Source organism: Engraulis encrasicolus, chromosome 16, assembly GCF_034702125.1.
Source record: "Engraulis encrasicolus isolate BLACKSEA-1 chromosome 16, IST_EnEncr_1.0, whole genome shotgun sequence".
Taxonomy (NCBI): Eukaryota; Metazoa; Chordata; class Actinopteri; order Clupeiformes; family Engraulidae; genus Engraulis; species Engraulis encrasicolus.
Window position 1 is genome coordinate 44,961,902 of NC_085872.1, and position 22,144 is coordinate 44,984,045.

The 22,144-nt window shown below is 43.5% G+C and overlaps 1 protein-coding gene across 1 annotated transcript in view; it reads left to right on the forward strand.

The window, feature by feature from the left end:
• Window positions 1-22,144, forward strand: part of uggt1 (UDP-glucose glycoprotein glucosyltransferase 1) — a 76,145-nt gene that overhangs the window by 36,350 nt on the left and 17,651 nt on the right. The window contains exons 21-30 of the mRNA XM_063219737.1: window positions 4,660-4,754; window positions 5,762-5,968; window positions 7,810-7,941; window positions 8,381-8,511; window positions 14,754-14,849; window positions 16,540-16,642; window positions 17,445-17,524; window positions 18,496-18,685; window positions 19,557-19,714; window positions 22,003-22,089. Of these exons, the coding sequence (XP_063075807.1) occupies window positions 4,660-4,754; window positions 5,762-5,968; window positions 7,810-7,941; window positions 8,381-8,511; window positions 14,754-14,849; window positions 16,540-16,642; window positions 17,445-17,524; window positions 18,496-18,685; window positions 19,557-19,714; window positions 22,003-22,089 (1,279 nt within the window). The remainder of the gene's footprint in view (window positions 1-4,659; window positions 4,755-5,761; window positions 5,969-7,809; window positions 7,942-8,380; window positions 8,512-14,753; window positions 14,850-16,539; window positions 16,643-17,444; window positions 17,525-18,495; window positions 18,686-19,556; window positions 19,715-22,002; window positions 22,090-22,144) is intronic.

Genomic DNA, 22,144 nt, shown 5'->3' on the forward strand with positions numbered 1-22,144 from the left:
TGTGTGTCCGTCCGCTTGTATGTGTGTGGAAGTAGCCGTACTCTCGGGGTCCCATTGCCTTCATTACTTACTTCTGGCATGTGCATTCACACTAATTTTGTCTAGGTGCACATCAGTGGCAGTTCTATCATCTGTCTGACTTGTTGGACTTGTTCCTGGAAGCCCATTTTATGTCTACTTTCGTGCATTCTTAAAATTGGATGGAAACCAAGACAGTGACTACAGAGCAGTGTGTGTTTGATGTTTGTTTACTCTTTGTACTACGCACAACTGGGAGACATACGGCACATTGTTTTCCCTTGCCTATACATTTCCCTTGTACTAGTACAAGAGGATAAAATGCATGCTCTGCCAGAATATCACAGTGTTCCCTGTACGTTTAGTTGTCCTCATCAGACAGTGTCTCCCAGGGCCGCTGCTAAGGTTTTGGAGGCCCTAAGCACAACTGGTCAGGAGGCCCCCCTCATAATTATGTTATAATAATGCGTTTTCTTAGTCGATCTCAATTTAGGAGGTCCCAATTTGGGGAGCAAAGTGGTTGAGGCCCTAAGCACTCTGCTTACTCTACTTATGCATAGCACGGCGGCTCTGGTGTCTCCTCTGAGCTCAGCTCTGCCGTTTAGTCGTCCTTCCCCTTCGTTGCTCTCCTGAGTGTAAATGCATGTCTGAGTTGCATTGGGACTCCACTATACTATACGCATCATTTTTTTTTGGTTTGGTTTGGTTTATTTATGGATATAGGAAGACAAAAAGGTATCCAAGGGATAACATGTAAAAGCGTAAACACTTATTTCCAACATGGTCCCTGATGGAAGAGGACAAGACATAACAAAAACATGTAACAGATATCACATACACATATGCCATCACATTCCTACGTCACCTAGTTCTCCACTTTATTCCACAAAAATACTCTAACTCTTTGTTTAAAACACCTTTTTGTTTCTGCCATTTTAATATTTAGTGGAAGGCTATTCCATAGCATAATCCCTGTATAAAAGAAAGAGCTGCGAGCTGTGCTTTTTGAAGCTGGTACCTTACAGGAGCGAACACTTGCTCTTGTTCCATGGGCATGTTGAGTATGGACCATTACAATTTGGGATCCCAAGTACTTAGGGGCTATCCCATTTATAATGTTAAACATATGATTCAGTTTTAGCTGTTCAACCCTTAATTTCACAGGCAGATAGTCCACTTTCTTAAAATCATTTGAAGTAACATGATACCTAGATGGTTTACCTAATATAAAACGGATCATGTTGTTCTGCATAACCTGCATTTTATTTTTTATTTTCACTGTCAGGCCACTGTACCATGCTGAACAGGCATAGTCAAAATGGCACTGCACAAGCGCTGACACAAGAAGTTTTTTAACTTTTAAATCTAATTGCCTTGTGTTACGGTACAAAAATTTCAATTTAGAAGCACTTTTATACAATAGCTTCTCTGCAATTGAATGACCAGTCAGAGTCTGATCCAATGTTAAACCTAGATATGTAACTGTTGATTTTGTTTGTATTTCGTTACCGTTACATGTGACTTTTAACTCAGGTGCCTTTTTTATCCTATGTTTGGTACCAAATAAAATGCATTCAGTTTTCCCCACATGCAATGACAGTCTATTGTCTAGCAGCCACTGTCTTACATTGTTCAACTCATCAGTGAGGGTGTGTTGAATCTGAGAGATGTCCCTGCCAGATACAAGTAGAGAGGAGTCATCAGCATAAAGAATGACTTTACATTTAACAGCTGCTGGCATATCATTTACATAAAATCATCCATCAGCTTGCAGGTGTTTCACTGTAGGACAGACATCATTTGAAGAGAGAAAGCTGTAGCACACTGCAGCTTAGAGTTCTAACCATTTATTACGACATGGGTAGTAAAAGGTAGTAAATTCAACCTAGGAATCTGTAGGCACCCTGTATGTACAAACACCTGAATAGCACTTTGAATGTGTACAGCATCCTTTTCAGAGTCTATGTGCTCCATCTTCGCTCTTCAAATGTAAACGGGTCAAGAATTACGTTTTTTTTGGCGGTCAAATGTCAGGTGGTACAACCCATACATTAAATTACTAATCGGTACTTATTGTACTGCAATGAATATGCTTCCAAGGTAATCTACTAAAACAAAAAAAACCATTTAATCCAAACAATAGTGGCATTAGCTGTGGTAGCACCACCTTGACGTGTGCTACTACTAAAACAACATCAATCCAAATGCGTGTCCTCGTACACTATGCATGAATTCCCTCCTCCCTCTTGACACACCCCCAAATTGGTGATGAGTGGCCTGTCCATCTCAGCCAGTCATTGACTGTGACATTGACCGTGCTGAACAGGCAGGGCCAGTAGACCGTGCCAAGGGGGTGTCTACGCATAAAGTGAGCTTAAAACATCCTTTTCAGAGTCTGTGTGGTCCGTGTGCTCATGTCAATGCATGTCCTCTAACGTACCTCATGCATGGATTCCCTCCTCCTCCTTCTCACCACACCCCTAAGCTGTACGGATGCACCGATACCACTTTTTTGAAAACCGATACCGATACCTTGTACCACCAAAATACAATGAAAATAAATGATGCATGACCTTGTTTTTTTCCACCGGTGATATTTTTATTGTCCATTTCCATGTAGATTTAAATGTTAGTAAATGTATGAGGTGGCACTTTTTTCCATGCTGCTTTCAAGTCCACAGAACGTGACAAGATTTTGCATTGTTTTGTGAAATAGCAGTATCGTTCCTGGTATCGGCAAGTGCTTGACGAGTACGAGTACGAGTATAATGAGCAGTATCGGGTGCCGATACCGATATCGGTATCGGTGCATCCCTACTAAGCTGGTGATGAGTGGCCTGTCCATCTCAGCCAGTCATGCTCATCAGCCCGTGCTGAACAGGCAGGGCCAGCAGACAGTGCCAAGGGGGTGTCTAAGGTCTTTGGTATGGGCGATGCAGTCACACACACATTGCAAGAATCAGTGATGGGCAAAATAGATTTATTAGTTACAATCGACTGCCACATAATATTCCAAATGATGTTTGATGTTTAACCAGCCCAACAGTCAGGGCCGGCAGACAGTAACTTGGGGTACCAGACAGCGCCAGTACATTAGGGGGCTACAATGCAAGTTTGAAAAAACGAAATCAAAGCTTGGAAAGTGTCTGCCCTTGTGTTCACTGCACCTGTCCAGCTGTCATCCCCAGTGTCATTCATATCTACCATTCATCTAATCAGCTGTCTGTCCGTCACTCACACCTGAGATTGCTAACCAGCTATTAGCACAGTTTTCCATTTTTAGCTATGTGTGTGTGTGGGTATAGTTATAGACTACTTATTAATGCACTTGTGGGTCATTTCACGTGAAATCAGACACTTTGGGACCCGACCCACACAGATTTCAATCATACTTGCTGTGCCTGTTTAGTAGCAAGGTAGTACCCCAGAACTGTGTTTGTGTGAATCTGACACCAATATTAAGGGAGAAACAGACTAGCAAAGGTTTGAATATGAGGGTAGGACACTATAGCCTCGCGAGCCATCCTACGTACTTCCGCTAAAGGATTGGCTCCACTACTGTAGTCTGGCCGTGCTTCTCTGTGGAGTGCCTGGAGCAGTAGAATTTTGATCGCAACGCCCCCCCAGAAAACAGCCAATAATCGAATACGCCCCCCACGTGGGGGCGAAAGGGGGAGGACGCTCGTGACAATGACGTACACATCTGCGCCAGAGCCATTGGTCTGCGCTATGTTGTTGTTGAGTAACTGCCAGCGATTGGGTGAGAGGTGTCCAATAATTTCAAACCATAACTGAGTGCAAACTTCCTGCTTCTTACAATCGCTTCAGAGCAAACAAATGCCATAAATACTAAATGAAATGGTAGTATTATGGGATGGTAAGGACCAGGCTAAGGACACTATGCATTCAGCCTTGATTATATCAGTCAGTGTAAGTCACATTATTTGAAAGCTCTTTTCTGGCTCTACAAATTACACAAACAGCATGAAATACAACAACCTTCAGAATATGCATTATCATAAATTGAAAAATTAAAAATGATTATCAAAAAAACCTTATATTTTAAAATGGCCAGTTCCTTGTCTAAACATAGCCTGCAATGTCACGAACAACACCTGAAATGCTGGTGTTTGGTTCTTTATTCATTTCAGAGATAATAGGACTCAAAAATATGGCATCATACAAATCACCTAGTAATAATATGGTCAGAAAAGAGCTTTCAAACAACACCTCAGACATCTTTTTGTGACTTACACTGACTGATATAATCAAGGCTGAACGTATAGTGTCCTACACTCATATGTACACCTCTGCTAGTCTGTTTCTCCTTTAATATTGGTGTCAGATTCACACAAATGCAGTTCTGGGGTGCTACCTTGCTACTAAATGGGCACAGCAAGTATGATTGAAATCTGTGTCGGTCGGATCTCAAAGTGTCTGATTTCACGTGAAATGACCCTTGTGTTAGTGTGCAAATTAGACACCAAAGCACCTAAACCTCTGTACACGGACATACTTAACCTAGTTTGTACTGTTAGCTTACCTGATGGTGTGTGTGTGTGTGTGTGTGTGTGTGTGTGTGTGTGTGTGTGTGTGTGTCATGTCTCCGTTATCATTAATCCCCTTGCTGTGTGTTTGCAGACGATGGCATCATCCGGCCGGTGACGTTCTGGGTGGTGGGGGACTTTGATCAGCCGTCGGGGCGACAGCTGCTGTACGACGCCATCAGGCACATGGTGAGACGCCCGCAGGCGCTGACAGGACCCGACAGGGCTGGATTAACACACAGGCTAGATATGGTTGCAGCCTAGGGGCCCCCACATGCAAGGGGCCTCCACAGGCTAGATATGACTGCAGCCTAGGGGCCCCCACATGCAAGGGGCCCTGTATTGTGATGGATAATATCAAATATCAATAGTTGCAGAATTGTGAAAAGCAAATGTCAAGTGCCGTGTCAGCTAACGTTTTAAATCTTGTTAATGCTCCTCTCCACAGTTGGTAGATATGTTATCCTGAAATTTTATCTTGGAATTATGACTGTACGTTTGTCGTGGGGGCCTCCAGCAACTTGTAGCCTAGGGGGCCCGAGCCAACTTAATCTGGCCCTGCTCGCAGGTGCTGACAGGACCCGCCGTCTCCGATTGACATTCTCGCTTGCCGTTACTTAAGTTTGAAAAGAGATCAGATGAGTTGTGAAGCTCTCTGAAGATTTTAAGTTGGGCTGTCTATCTGTGGGGATGTGAAGCTCTATTCAAAATGTTGGATTTAACTTGCCTTTCTGCGCTATCTGAGTACCTGTCTGTCTAGAAACCTTAATATATATTTTTTTGCATGTGTGTCCTTCAGAAAGTGGCAATAAATGACTGTAGAATTACTCAAAGAGTTTCAAAGAGTTCATCTAACCAATCAGTAGGTGATTAAGATGATGTTTCACATCTGTAATGTCTCTACTGTGTGCTGCTGCCTTGGCCAGGGCTCACTTGAAAAGGGGATTCCTATTCTCAATGTGATTTTATTTCTATTCTCAACCTGTTAAGACACAGCTTTATACTTATTCTGTTACCAGAATGGCAATGACCTAGTCGTAGCGCATTACTGAAGGCCCTGTTTTATGTCATAATTGTGTAGTCCTATATGGTAGTTAACTTTTCAATGACTATTACAGGGCTACACAACGGTAAAATAAAATGAAAACATCTGACTACATCTCTGATCTCCTACACTATTCCTCTACCGCTGACAGAAAACCAGTAACAACGTCCGGTTGGGCATGATCAACAACCCGAGCCAGAATCCGACCAATGAGAGCAGCGTGGTGGCGCGGGGCATCTGGGCCGCCATGCAGACGCAGTCGGCTAACAACGCCAAGAACTTCATCACCAAGATGGCCAAGGAGGAGACCGCCAAGGCCATCGAGGCCGGCACTGACATCGCCGAGTTCGCCGTGGGGGTAACAGATGAATAAACTCTTGCTTGTCTCTTTTTTATATGTGCAGTATTGATAAATATTTGAAGGGATTATTTGCAAAACGGTGTATCTCCATTTTTTTACTTTTGCATTTTATTATTGGAAATGACTGTTCAGAGGGCCTATCACCTACTGTATGTGTGAATTCTTACCATTCAAATACTTTGAGAACATACCTTTTTAACCTGTATAAAATGCATTTTGCAATGCAATTCAATGGAATGCCCAATACAAAAGGTCAATTTCCTGACATTTTACAAAATGGAGATACACCGTTTTGCAAATAAACCCTTCATTTTTAGGGTTTTTTATGCCTTTATTAGATAGGACAGTCTAGGATGGTGACAGGAAGCGAGTGGGAGAGAGAGATGGGGGGAGGATCTGCAAATGACCCGACCCGGACACGGAATCAGACCCGGGTCACTGCCGGTGTAGCAGCCCAGTGCCCTACCATTAGAGTCACGGCAGGGCCCATAGAGGTAGAAAATAACACTAGAGAGGACACAGCAATTTGCTTCCGTAGGTAGTGTAGGTACCTTCGGGCAATGAAAGTCAATGGAGAACACGCCCACCGCTGTCCAAAAATTGACTAAAACTGTGTGAATATGAAGTAACACATTAATCAAACACCAGATTTGAAATAGCAGGCTAAATATCTACTAAAATTATATGAGTCGATAAAATACATTTAAAAATCAAATAATATATTTTATGAACATAGTTAGCAACACACTTCAACTACTGTCCTTGTATAGTGTGTTGGTGGACATTTTCATATGATTAAGCCATTTTTGACAGAGGTGAGCCTCGTTCTCCGTTAATTTCCAGTTCTCTGATCTACCTACAGATAATGGCCGCTACAGATTGCCGTAAAAAGGGGGGCGGGGTCCTCTCTAGTGTTATCTTCTACCTCTATGGCAGGGCCTCTCTTGCTCTTACTTGCTCGCATTGCCTTGGGGCATCTGTGGCGTGATGGTTAAAGAGGTGGACTTAAGATCATAGGGTTGTTGGTTCAAATCCCGCCCTTGCCTCTCTCGTCACCTCCATCCATGGCTGTCTCTCTCTCACTCTTCTGCAGGGCATGGATGTGTCTCTGTACTATCCAATGCTGCTGTCTTCTCTCTCTGGTGTCTCTGTGATAGTTACTGTTCTCTGTCTGATGTTTCTGTCCTTTCTCTCTCTCTCCTGCAAGGTATGGACGTGTCTCTGTTTAAGAGTGCTGTCCTCTAATGTCTGTCTCTCTTCTCCAGGGCATGGACGTGTCTCTGTTTAAGAGTTAATTTCCCCTAACATTGCTGTCTCTCCTGCAGGGTATGGACGTGTCTCTGTTCAAGAGTAATGTCCCCTAACATTGCTGTCTTTCCTCTGCAGGGCATGGACGTGTCTCTGTTTAAGAGTATGCTGTCCGCTAATGTGTCTGTCTCTCTCTCTCCCTCCCGCAGGGCATGGACGTGTCTCTGTACTGTCTAACGTTGTTGTCTGTCCGTATCTATGTCTGTCTCTCCTGCAGGGTATGGACGTGTCTCTGTTCAAGAGTGCTGTCCTCTAATGTCTCTCTCTCCTGCAGGGTATGGACGTGTCTCTGTTCAAGAGTGCTGTCTTCTAATGTCTCTCTCTCCGTCCTGCAGGGTATGGACGTGTCTCTGTTCAAGAGTGCTGTCCTCTCTGTCTGTCTGTCCTGCAGGGCATGGATGTATCCCTGTTCAAGAGTATGTTGTCCACTAATGTCTCTCTCTCTCCCTTCTGCAGGGTATGGACGTGTCTCTGTTTAAGAGTATGTTGTCCGCTAATGTTGTTGTGTCCTTTCTTTCTCTCTCCTGCAGGGTATGGACGTGTCTCTGTTTAAGAGTGCGTTCGGGGGCCCCAAGGTGGACTTCCTGCTGTCTCACGCGGCCTACTGCAGGGACGTGCTCAAGCTGCAGAAGGGGCAGAGGGCCGTCATCAGCAACGGGCGGGTAAGACACACACACACACACACACACACACACACACTCACACACACACACACACACACACACACACACACACACACACACACACACACACACACACACACACACACACACACACACACACACACACACACACACACACACGCAACACGCAACACGCAACACGCACACACACACACACACACAGATATGATACGTATTCCAATGATGTGGTTAAGTGATGAACCTTGTTAAGATAGCCTATAGACAGTGGTAACTTTTCTTTTGTATAATCAATGTTGCTGTTGGAAAGAAGCGGTATCTTTTGCAGTACTGATGTTACTGAAAAACTGTACTGATATTACTGGGGAGGGGGAAATCATACCCGGAAGTTTACTGAATTTGATATTATCGTTAGTTTTAAAACGTCGTGGTCACCATTTCTTGTGTGTTTGTCCGGCAGATCATTGGTCCACTGGAGGAAGGGGAGGTCTTCAACCAGGATGACTTCCTGCTACTGGAGAGCATCATCCTGAAGACGTCCGGGGAGCGAATCAAAACCAACATCCAGAAACTGGGCGTGGAGGAGGACAGGTACGATGGCCAATAAAGAAGCTTCATGCACTGTGCTCCCCAACCTCCCCACTTTGAGAAAAGTCTCAAAGTCCAAACTGAAGTTGCGGCAGACCTATATTTGGGTCGTTAAAGTTTCTATACTGAAGTTTAACTTTTGGTGGTAAACATTTTTAAAACTTGATGAAGTCTCTCCTTTCTGGGTCAGCCTGCCTGTCTGGCTCCCTACGCCCCCACACTTCTTAGAAGTCATGCTGCCGCAGCACTCTCTCTCTAACTTTTTCTTCCTTTTTTCACTCTTTTTTTCACTCTTTTTTTTTTTAACTTCCTGGAGAAATGCGATTAGGATGTCACACTTTCTAAATGTGTAATCTCGGCGGTAATTACTGTGTCCTAATGAAGTGTGTCAGTCTGGTTTTAAAAAAAGAATCCATTATGGGTAGCAGCAGCAGCAGCAGTGGTAGCGACGGCAGTGTTAGAGAGGATTCTGAGAGGCGCAGGGCTCGATTAATGCACAGGCTAGATATGGCTGCAGCCTAGGGTCGCCCCCACCTGCCAGGGGCTCCCCAATTGGCCCAAAGTGAAAAATTACAGAATTGTGACAGGATGTAATTTTGAAAAATGTATCTGTTGTGTCCAGTATAGTTGGTAGACATGTTATCCTCAATTCCTGGCTTGTAATTATGACACTGTCAATGTAAATTGGTTGTAAAAATTGCGTTCTGGGAGGGGGGCATAGCAACCTGTACCTGTAGGGGCCCCAGGCCATCTTAACCTGGCCCTGGTGAGAGTCGTGTGTGTGTGTGAGAGATGGAGGCTGGATGTTTAATTATGGCCTCTGTGAAGCTCCCTGTAGCTGCCCCGTCTGCTGCCCAATTAGCACGGTGGCACCCTTTTATTAGGGTGACATCACACCTCTATACCTTAGCTTAGTGCTTCTCAAACTTTTCCAGACCGAGGACCACTTTGTCCCCTCAAATATCTTTAAGGACCACCTGTCAACTGAATTGACAGTTGAGGGGTGCCAATTTGACACTGCTACTGTAATTTTGATGCAGATCACTCACGTTTTATTCACATGTATACGCCTGTCTTATTCTGGTGAATATAAGACTCAAGCTATGTTTAACTTTGAAATAATGTTACAAATAAAGCTTACCGTGAGCTCGTCTTGAAAAAGTAGAAATCCACTCGCGGACCACCTGAGCTCTGTCGCGGACCACACTTTGAGAAACACTGGCTTAGTGCTTCTCAACCAGCGCTCTACAGGGGTGTTGGGGAACCCTAGGGGGGCGTTGAGAAGGATACAGCTGAGAGGGGGCGGTGCCATTAGTTGCCATTGGGGGACGTTAGTCCATTTTATTTTTTAATACTAAGGGGGTCGTTGGCAGGCTTATTATGAGGTCAAGGGGGCGTTGTGAGGCTTGCAATGAGGTACAGGGGGTGTTTATTCAAAAAAGGTTGAGAACCACTGCCTTAGCTGGTGTCTTACCTATAGGTGGCATCACATAAATGTCTTCACATCTTCACTGGCATCTTCCATTGATTATGTGCGAACGTGAGGCAAGCGATTCTAAACTTGTATTAGACACTCACACCCTGAAAGTTGTATGTACCGGTATGTAGAGCTTGGATGCATAATTTTCTCAGATAAATAATTGGGTCAACTATCAGCACTAGAACAGACCATTTTTATGTTTTATTTATTTATTCTATAGGAAATGTAAATAACAAGCAATAATTAACAATAAACTCAGTTTTTTTTACTCGAAATAGAGACAGCAGACATCTAAAAAACAAGCAAAAAAGCAAACAAAAACAAGACCCCAAAAACAGACGAGACATAGAACATGGATATGAAAATCATATTATTTTTGTTTATTCAGTGACTGCTGAAGGGACACATAGGTTTTCTTCAAATCATGATCTTTGCGGGATGGCAGTACTTTACAGTGGTTCAGGTAGCGCTGATCTCTGTGTTCATTTCTTCAATCTATATTTAACCAGGAACTAGAATCACATTTCAACAGGCATCTCTTAAGTCATGGTCATGGTCAGAGGTGTCAAAAGTAAAACTAAAACTTAAAAAAAAAGAAACACAGTTCCTTCCAACACAGGTAACTTATCTAAGTAACCGGTAGACCCATATGAAGAGCTCTTTTCCAAAATGAGATATATCCATTTTATAGAATGTTGGGAAATTGACATTTTTGCATTGGGCATTCCATTGAATTGCATTGCAAAATGCATTTTGTAGAGGTTTAAAAAGTAATTTCTGAAAACATTTGAATGACAAGAATGCACACATAGATTATAGGACTTCTTAACAGTCAATTCCAATATTAAAATGCAAAAAGTCAAAAATGGTGGATATAGCGTTTTGGAAAAGAGCTCTTCATATATACTTGTCTTATGATCAGCTGACTCTGCACTGGTTGGAATCAAGTTTGTGGTGGGTCCTTGTTAGACTGTGTTATCTCTTTCATTAGGTACAATAGATTAAATAGTGTAACAGCTATGTAATATGTTTTAATTAAAAAAAAAAATATATATATATGTTTTTTAGGGGCTTTTATGCCCTTATTTGACAGGACAGTCGAAGATGGTGACAGGAAGCGAATGGGACAGAGAGACAGGGGAGGATCAGGAAATGACCCCGGCCGGACTCGAACCGGGTTCCCCGTGGGTGGGCATGCAAGCCCAAATGTGGGGGGCTTAGCGCGCTGAGCCACAGTGCCCCCCTAATATGTTTTAATTTTGTACTTACACCGTGTATTCACTTTTACTTTTACTTTTGTCACTTCTGGTCCTGGCTACGCTAGCGCTTATTATGTCAATTAAGCTTTGCAAGTAGCAAGGTTTAACAGATACAAGGCAACACAAACTAAATGGTAACATGACCCCAACTCCACACACAGACATAATATACTCATTACACGCCTGAAAAATGTTTCAACTTCCAACACCTCTCCTTGAACATCCCCCCCAAGTCACATGAATGAAACGGTTCTGCTGCAGAGAATAGAGTAGAAGTGAAAGTAAAAGAAAGAAGAAGAAAGCCTGGGAACTGGGAAACTCCAACTCCCATTGTCATTGTGACATGTGTTCACTGCACACATCGAAATTGCATTTATGCCTCAACCGCGCAAGGGGGCAGACTCCAATGGCGCCCCAAGGGAGCAGTGTGGCATGACGGTACCATGCTCAGGGTACCTCAGTCATGGAGGAGGATGGGGGAGAGCACTGGTTAATTACTCCCCCCACCAACCTGGCGGGTCAGGAGTCGAACCGGCAGCCTTTGGGATGCAAGTCTGACGCCCTAACCACTTACCCATGACTGCCCAAAAAAAGTGTCCAAAGCACAATAGTCCAGGATGTATTGGTGTAGGACAGAAGACAGTGGCATTAGAATCGCTGATATCTTTGTTGATAAGATTTCCACAGCAAAATAACAACAACTCCTAACAGAACCAGTACCAGAATTACAATGACACTAAGTACAGCAGTACTTAGACAGTACGGACAGTTTGCTGGACCCTTGCAATTTCCTTGCCGAGAGAAGCCACGCACGTCAGACAACGCCTTTAAAAACACATCTTTGTGAACTTCACCAACCGAGTTTTGAAACTTACAACGGAACTTCAAGGGAAGACGCTGCTTGGAGACGGTCGGAATATAAAGAGTGTTGACGGCGAAGTACATCCCATCGTGCATCTTCTCAATCCGTACGTGGTTGCACATACCTGTATCTCTAAACAAAGGATTGCGGTCAATGAAGGTGCCGTTGACGAGCCAATAGGACAGCGTTTCGTTTACGATTTCCTCATCAATGCCGAGAGAGGCCACGCAGGTCAGAAAATCTACTCCCTCTGAGACATTCCTGACTGTGTCTTCTTGTGGAAAGACAAATTTCGGTCCTGTGAGATTAGCAGAAGACGTGCACGACGCACTGAAGAGCAGCAGGAGAGAGGACAAGACGATCACGCAGCGGAGTGCCATAGCTTTTGTCCAGAACCAAGCAAATGGGCAAAGTGAAAAAGATCTTTACCAATTAACTCTTTGAGGAAAAATGATTTTCTAACACTCTACAGGTCCCATAGAAGTATGTGTTAAAAAAAATCGTTGTCGTTATGACATCAAAATGTTGGCAAAATTCTAATCACATATTTGTGATGGTACTCGTTTAAGCAAATCCGCACGTCCGTGAGTTATTGCCGAGGCAGTGAAGGGCCAACTAAAGTGTCCTGACTGAAAAACCAAGAGTGGTAACTCTTGTGATGTGTGTCTGCTGAGGTTTGAGGAGTTGGTTTCAATTTTACACAATTAAAATCAGTCATCCTGACAAAAGCGTCATTGTTGAGAATTCTCCAACTTCTTACTTGCTGTTCCTGTTTTTTTTTGGGGGGGGGGGGGGGGGGGGGCTGCTATCAAACACCATCAAACCCTTCGACCTTCGGATGTTATTAAATAATTACAACATCTTGCACAATTTCTATTCCATATCTCATCTGAACACAAATGAGGTTCATAGAAAATAAGAGGGAAAAGTATGACATGTAGAATAGACAGATGAGAGGAGAAACATTAACAGACAAGTAACCACAAATGATAGGACGAGACTAGACACATGAGTCATGACTACAGTAGACACATGACTAGACCAGTGTTTCTCAAACTTTTTCAGACCGAGGCCCACTTTGTCCCCCCAAAAAATTATCGGGGACCACCTGTCATCTGAATTGGCAGTTGATGGATGCTAATTTGACACTGCTAATTTTTATGCAGATCACTTACTTTTTATTCACATTAAAAGTCTGTCTTATTGTGTTGAAAACATGAAAATGTTACAAATATAGCCTACTGCTAGCTTATCTTGGAAAAGTACAAATCCCCTCGCGGACCACCTGAGCTCTGTCGCGGACCACTAGTGGTCCCCGGACCACACTTTGAGAATCACTGGGCTAGACCGAGCATAGCAGTTTCGGTGACTTTTTTTCCCCCCCAAATGAAAAGCATCTTGACATCAAGTGTCTGACAATTAGTCCAGTGTGTATTGTGACATGAATTTCAAAATCTCCCGTTCTAGAGGACTACCTCCTAGAAAGGGCTAGAAAGGGGAAAAGGGGGCCCAACCGTGGCCTAACGGTAGTGCACTTGTCTACTATGCGGCCATCGGGTTCGATGCCTGGCTCGGATCCTTTGCCGGCCCTTCCCCCGTCTCTTTCTCCCCGCTCGCTTCCTGTCACCATCTTCACTATACTATCAAAAATAAAGTCAAAAAGACCACAAAAAAATCTTTAAAAGAAAGGGGCAAATTGTTTTATGATTCAGGTGGGTCGTCTGTTTTAGTTATTGCCATGCAGCAAATACTCACAGTAGGGGGAAAAAAGATAAGAGGTCAAAGAGGTTAATTTATCGGCTGCTCACAATATGTATCGCAGCAAATAATTAAAGAGAACAGAACATTTTAAATTGAAATGCCCTCTGATTAGTCTGTTCCATTGAAAAGTGATTGGGTACTTCTTGACTTTTTGTGTGTTCACACGTACAGCTTAAGTTAAGTGTATTAGTTGACACTGTAGGCTAAGACATGTTCTGTTGCTCTCACTGTGCAGACTTAATTATGAATTGCAATGCGCTGCAATTCTGCTGTGGCAAAGCTGATGTGTCTTTCTCAGAATGTTCCTCGTTACTCTTTTTATCGCTCTCCCCCCTAACCCCCCACACCCTATTTTAAATTGTATCTCCACTTCCTCTGCTACTTTCCCCTTTGATCCTTCCCTTTTCCAACTCTGCACTTCTTTTATCTTTTTTGCCTGGGTCCTTTTCCCCCTCAACTGCTCTCTCTCTCTCTCTCTTAACTTTTTCGTCTCCCTACAATTTCCCTGTCTTTCTCTGCCTCTCTCCTTCTTCTTTCTCGGCGCCCCCTCTTCTTCCTTCTCTCTCTCTCTCTTTCCTCATTCTCTCTCTCTCGCCCCATCTCTGCCCCTCAAGTAGGCTTTTCCTCTCTTCCCCCCTTTACTCTCTCTTGCCCTATCTTTCCTTCAACCCTACTTCCTCCACCCCCCCCCCTCTCTCTCTACCCTTCACTCCATCTATTGCCCTATCTGTCCCTCAACTCTGCTATCTCCATCCCCCTCTTCATCCCCCCTCATAAAGGTAAAGCTGCATTTATGATGTTCATGTCTAACCGTTCTCTCCCTTAATCTCTCCCTCCCTCTATCCATCCCTCCCTCTCTCTCTCTCCTCCCTCTCCCCCTCAGGGCTAGTGACTTGGTGATGAAGGTGGATGCTCTGCTGTCTTCGCAGCCGAAGGGCGAGGCCCGGATAGAGTACGGCTTTGCTGATGACCGATACAGGTAAGGCGGCGAGTACTATGATGTTCATTATGTGCTAGGTGTTTTTTTCTTTTTTACACTCACTTCACTTCAACTCATGTCAACACCACGCAGTCCTCTCTCCTCAGGTCTGATGCCTGATGCCATCACATGATGGCTGTTCTATAGGGCTGTAACGATATTGTATCGAACCAAGAAATCGTGATACACAGAGTCACGATACTGTATCGTGATACAAGAAGACCGTATCGTGATACGCCCTTTCAAAGTCCTGTTACTCTTCAGTCCAGAAAACAACCTTATGATTTGATGTGATGGTGTTTCCAAGCTTCAATGGAGATATTTTTCAGAAATCGTGGGGTGTATCGAACCGTAGGTCAAAAATCGTGAGTCGAACCGAATCGTGAGTTGAGTGTTTTTCTTTCACTTCATACATTTCATAAAAGTTAAATATTTTACCTGACATGTTTTGATGATATAGCTTCCGTCTTCATCAGAGGGTTACCCTCTCTAACCGCTTTACCAGGGGCGGGGAACCTTTTTCATTCGAGGGGCCACTTCAAATTCATATGAGTGCCGTAAAAGTCAAACCAGGATTTCCCTCTGCACTTTTGGCCTATATTGAAGGCAGCCACCTTTAAAACAGACCCCTCCTTCTCTAGGTCCCCTGAATATAATTTAATTGTATGAATATAACTTAATTATATTTTCTAAGTTTCCTTCACAAAATATGTCCTATTTCATGTGAAGCTGCATAACATTAAAACTTTATCAGGGGCTGGATAAAACGGCCTCAAGGGCCGGCGTACACGGTCCTCGAGACATAGGTTCCCCACCCCTGCACTATACCGTAGAAACATGTCAGGTAAAAGATAAAACTTTTACATATCTGAAGTAGAAGAAAGAACTAAGTTTAAGGTAAGGCTGCTGTAGACCCCTGATGGCTCCCAGGGACGAGATAGCAGAGCAGAGCACTAAGCCCGGATTAACACACAGGATAGATATGGCTGCAACCTTCAGGGCCCCCCACCTGCCAGGGGGCCCCCTACCACAGGATAGATATGGCTGCAGCCTTTAGGGCCCCCCACCCACACGAATGTGGGTGTTTTCTAGACAGCACAACAGAACAGAGCACTAAGCCCTGATCGTACAGCCCCACTCCAATGTCCCCACTTCACTTCAAATAATGAAGTCCGCAACACCAAGCTTCAGTTTCTCTCTTGAGAAAAAAAGGAGGAACATGCTGCACATTCTTCTCAAAAATGGAACATTGGTCTTTGGAATCTTGATTAACATTCAGATGTTCAGATATCTGTTTTTTTTTACTTTTTTTCCCCTCTGTGTGTGTCTGAAAGTTTTCAAAGTTTTAAATGTCACGTCACCGTATAACTCTGCAGTATAAGCAGAGATTCTTAAAGTATATAGAGATATGCCAATGTAACAGGTTGCTATGGGCACCTAACATGACCAGGTTTCCGGTCTCCCTAAAGGGGCGTGTCATAATACTCTTAGCATTGAATAGAACAGTCCTTAGGTCTGCCTAAAGGGGGATTCCCCCCCCTCCCCCTTGCAATTATAGAACCCGGAAACAATGGGCCAATGGAACCTCCCTCTCTCTCTACTCTCTCTGGTATAAGTCTCTTATCTCTGAACTGTAAGTTGTTTCACTCCCCCTGCTGCTCTCATTCCCTCTACTGCCCCCCTCCTCTAGTGCTGTGAAGCTGAGGCCCAAGGAGGCCGAGGTCTACTTTGACATCGTGGCTGTGGTCGACCCCGTCACCAGAGACGCCCAGAAGCTCGCCCCTCTGCTCTTGGTAAGGCCAACAGCAATTGTTCAACTTGGGGTTAGGCTTCACTCTTTTAAATACTTAGACTGAGAGGGTTCAACTCAGATTTTCAGGAAAGAGGCCGCACCTTTCATAACTTGTGTTTTTATTGCACGAACGGCATGGGCCAGACACACTGAAGAAGGCCCACACCGAAACGCGATTGTGCAATACAAATGCAAGTTATGCAAGTTATGCAGCCTACTTTTTGCAAAACAGCGCGAACAGCAATCCTACTCCTACTATTGTCAGGAAGGTGACAGTGCTGAAGAATTTTTGGGGTGACTTTTTAGAATTTTATTTTGTCGTACGTGTAGAATGTTTTCATAGAACGATCAAAGTCTCAGTTAAAAAATTTTGTGTCAATTGTTTCTTCTTCAGTGCTGATTCCAGTGATTTCATAGTGGTTTGGAGAGAGAGAGAGACACATAGATAATTTCCTTTGATGGTCATTGATCCTTAGGTGCTGTTTCCACGTAGCTGGATATTTTTATATGTGGATATTTTTTTCTCCTGGTTGCATTGGTTTTGCATTGGTTTTGGCCTTCCGTTTCCACGTAGCAGATATTTAAAATCCAGGTGTAAAAAGCAGGAGAAAAAAATATCCTGTTAAGGGGGCTGAAACGCATTTGTTACAATGGAGGATTTATTTTTATCCACATGTTGCGTTTACACCTAACTAGGAGAAAAAAGTACCCTGCTAAAAAAATATCCTGCTACGTGGAAACAGCACCTTATTAATGGCTAACTGCATCCCCTCACCTCACCTCACCTCTCCTCTCCTCCCCAGGTGTTGAAGCAGCTGGTCAATGTCAACCTGCGCGTCTTCATGAACTGTCAGGCTCGACTCTCTGACATGCCGCTCAAGAGGTGAGGCTGCAAATACGAATACAAATACTTTGTCCAGAATAGAAATGTGTCTTCAGTTTCACCATAGACATTTAAACATTGATTTTACAATACAGCATTTTGCATTTTGTAATAATAACATAATAACATAACAGACGTCATGAACGTCAACTGTTAGTGATTGGTCAGAGCTCATTTCAAACCAGAGCTGAGCTCTCTCCTCCCGCCCAAGTGCTCCAGGGCACTCAGGACCCAGACCTAAAATGAATTACGAAGTAATTAATGTGGTCTGGTAAAACCAGGCTAGTTATCAACCTTATTAGAACAAATGCCCCCCTGACCTCATCATTAGTCTGCCAATGCCCCCTTGACCTCATCATAAGCCTTCAAGCCCACGCCCCCCTTAGTATTAACAAACAAAATAGACTAATGCCCGTCGTTTGCAGTTGGTGAGGACATACTGATTTGCCTTGATTTCCACATGTGAAATTATCACTATATAAATGGTTAACAGAATTAGCATTCAGATTGGTGTGTATTTGTACATGCTGTGTGTGCAGGAGCACCTCAGCTGCTAATGAAATCACTGTCAGAAGTGACTATTTTCCAATTGGAAGTAAAAACCATTGAACCACAGTTGAAAGCCACTTTTCAACTCTAACTACTTTATAAGCTCTGTCAATCACAAAGTGCTCTTTATCTCACCACAACCACAGGAATACTGAAGCTGCCTCCTACACGCTACCTCCTACAGTCTTTTTGTGCTATTTTAAAAGCACTTCTACAGACAGGCAGTGGAAATGATCCTTGGCTATGAATGCTATGATGCTCTAGTTGACCTTTTCGGGGGTGTTTTAGCCTAAGATTTAGGTTTGCTTTTTCTTTACATGGTTTGATTGTGTAGTATGGTTTTGTAAAGAGGATTTTTTCTGATTGTTAAAGCGCTTTTAAAAATAAAAAATCTCTCTCTCTCTCTCTCCCCCCCGCTCCAGTTTCTACCGTTACGTGTTGGAGTCTCAGTTGAGTTTCGGGGCGGATAACAGCCTGTCTCAGGGCCCCCTGGCCAAGTTCCTGGACATGCCCCAGACGCCGCTCTTCACCCTCAACCTCAACACCCCCGAGAGCTGGATGGTGGAGTCCGTACGCACGCGCTACGACCTCGACAACATCTACCTGGAGGAGGTGAGCATGTGAACACTACATGGAACAGGGTTCCCACAGGTCATGGAATTTCTGGAATATCACGCTGTAATTCTAGAATGCAATAAGCCCAATAAAGTCTGGCGATGGCTCAGCGTCTGCTCTAGCGGTGAAGATAATCTTCATTTTTCATACTTTCAAAAACTTTTTAACCTAATTTCTTTTTACGGGAATGGTCATGGAAGTTTAGTTTTTTGAGTCTAGAAAGTCATGGAAAATCATGGAATTTTATATCTGAATTACAGTGGGGACCCTGATTGAAGCACACCTGCCCATAGTGCTAACCCATACCTACAGGGCTCTAAATTAGCACCAGCCAACTGGCCAAATGCTGGTGAAATTTCAGTTTGGCTGGTAGAAAAGACCAACTTATTAGCCATTTGACCCATTTACTTAGCTACAGAGCTACAGAAATTAACATCTTAAAGCCATTTTGACTGGCGATTTAAAAAAAAAGTGAATTTACGACCTGTCGATCTGACGGTCACTCGCTACGACCTCGATAACATCTACCTGGAGGAGGTGAGCACCTGCAGCACCACCCAGAGCTGGGGTGGGCTACAGGTTGCTATTGTCCCCTTGCCTCGCGCGCCATCCTACGTTCTTCCGCCAAGACACTTGGCTCCACACTACGTCTGGTACCTGTCCTCTGTGAATTTTTCAATATTGCATCTAGTCACAATTGTGAAATTTTTGACTTTTTTGACTTTTGCTCACCTCCTGCTGGAGAGCAATAGTAGTAATAATAACAGTAGTAACAATACTAATAACTACTAGTAACTAATAATAATAACTTATTAACAAGGAATGTTAATCTTGTGTGTGTGTGTGTGTGTGCCCCCCCTCCCCCTAGGTGGACAGTGTGGTGCCTGCGGAGTACGAGTTGGAGTACCTGCTGTTGGAGGGCCACTGTTTCGACGTCAGCACGGGCCAGCCCCCCCGCGGCCTGCAGTTCACCCTCGGCACCGACGCCAACCCCGTCATCAAGGACACCATCGTCATGGCCAACCTGCTGAGACGCCACCCTCCTCTCATACCCCTTACAGCCTGAACCGATAGACATACATTAGAGGGCCTGCAGTGTTTCCAATGCACAGACCAGAGCTATTCTATTACAATTTCATTTGTGCCATATTGATTATTTATTTATTTATTCACACATGTTTTGAGAGAGGGAGAGGGAGAGAGAGAAACATTTATTTATCTACGAGGCATGATTTATCCTTTTGGATGAAAACTCCTATACTCACATATACATATACTCACATATATTTCAACTGGTAGATGTTATTTGTGTACCTGAGTGCCCATGCCCATAGCCTACTACACTAACTGTATCTGCAGCAGTGATGTTTCCTCCTGGGCTGTGTGAATGTGCTTGTTCACCGCTCATGCTGTATTAAAAGTATTAAGACGCCATCAGACACCGCTAAGTCTTCACAAGAGGCTGCCGTCAGGTGCAGACGAGCTCCCTTGATGTAGCGGCTTAATGCAGCTTAATAGGTCTGTGTGTGTGTGTGTGCACACCCATATATGTGGTGGTTATAGGTGTATGTTTATGTAGATATACAGCGCCGCCAGTTAGTATTGGCACCCCTTAATTTTATTTACAAATTGTGCATTATATCCAGAAATAAATGGAAATATACACAACTTTTACCATCAGGATCTTTTAATTGAACATTATAAGATATTTGGAATTGCCAAGTATTTATTTCCAAGTGCATTTTGTAATTTCAAGCAAAAACATTTAAAAGGGCATGTCCAGGAATATTGGCACCCCTCCTTCAAGGGTTAATTGCACACTATTAGACAGCAATGGCAGCCTCTGAAGGTTTTGGTTTTCATCAATGACTGTGTTCTTTCATTTTTACAACCAATCCACTGTGCATTTGGTTGTGTTCTTTGGGTTTTTGTCTTTCTGGAGTGCACATGATGTTCAACTCAAACCAAGTGTTCTTGCCATGGTTACACATTTTACTGTAAATGATGATACCTGTCATGTCATGATGCCTTATATGATACCTGTGATACGGTCAAATCCTCCAATACCTGATGCAACAATGGGGTGACATAATATTATGGATCGGACACCATGCTTGCTTTTTGGTAGGGTGTCCTTTTCCTTAAAGACTTTCTTGCAGAGTATGCAAACATGCTGTTTGTGTGAGTCACTGAAAAACTGTGCTATTGCTTCATCTTACCTTAAAACATTCTTAAAAGGGCTGTGCTAGGCCTGTATTTTTTCATACAGCCGTCAGGTTTTCCCTGTTATGACTTTTATTAAGCAATGTGGTCTGCCTTGCTCTCCAACCAAAAAGCACTACTTTGTGTAGTGTTTAACACGGGGTGCTTATTGAAAAAAACTACCCAGAACAGTTCAAAGTTGACCGTCAGGTCTGTAGATGTTAGTCCCTGTGTTTTTTCATTATTTGCACTGACTTCCAAAGACTTTTATCATAATATCTTCCTCTACCCCCCACATCCAAGGATGTTCTTTACAGCTCCATGTTTGGCAGATTTCTGAATAACACAACACGGTGTTGAAAATGGTTTACCAAGGTCTTTTGAGATGACCTTTTATTATTTGGAGGTCTTGTTTTTCTAAAATAATAGTATTTGTGGTGTCCTCAAGCAGCTCCTCTGTCTTCAGATTGGTGAAAGACACACAAGATGTAACAGGTGGCTATTTAAACACAAATATCATAATTCCTTGCCTAATTCATGTTCTATGGGCAAAAGCAATTAGTCAAAGGTGATTCCCATTTGCGATTTACCATAATTGAGTCAAATTAGGTTTCCAAAATGGTATCCAGTAAAGGGTGCCAATACCAGTGATCCCGGGAACTTTACCATCTTCAATTATTTCCCTCTCATAGTTTAGTATTTAATGCTGTTGATATTTTTTATATTTAGTTTCAACCACAAGCTATCTATAGAAAAATCATGGTTGACCATATTATTTGTTTTCTGGAGATATGTCCCATAATGTACTTAAACTTCAAGGGTGCCAATAGTACCTGGCGGCACTGTATGTGTGTGTATGTGTGTTGTGTGTTGTGTGTTGTGTGTGTGTGTGTGTGTGTGTGTATGTGTGTGTGTCTGAGCCTTCGTGTGTGTGTAAGAGTGTGTACAGATTCTGTTCTTCTCTGTGCGTGCGTATGTGTGTGTATGTGTGTCTGAGCCATTGTGCGTGCGTGCGTGCGTCTGTGTGTGTACAGAGGTGTGTGTGTGTGAGTATCTGTATCTGTATCTGTGTAGTGATGCTGACTGTTGTCTACTCTCTCTCCTCTCTCTCAGGGCTATTTCCAGCTGAAGGCCAACCCGGGCGCCTGGGTCCTGAAACTCCGCAAGGGCCGATCAGAGGACATCTACAAAATATACAGGTATACAGAGAAGCTCTCTGTGTCCTTAGGCCCATTCATGTGCTTTGTGTGGCTG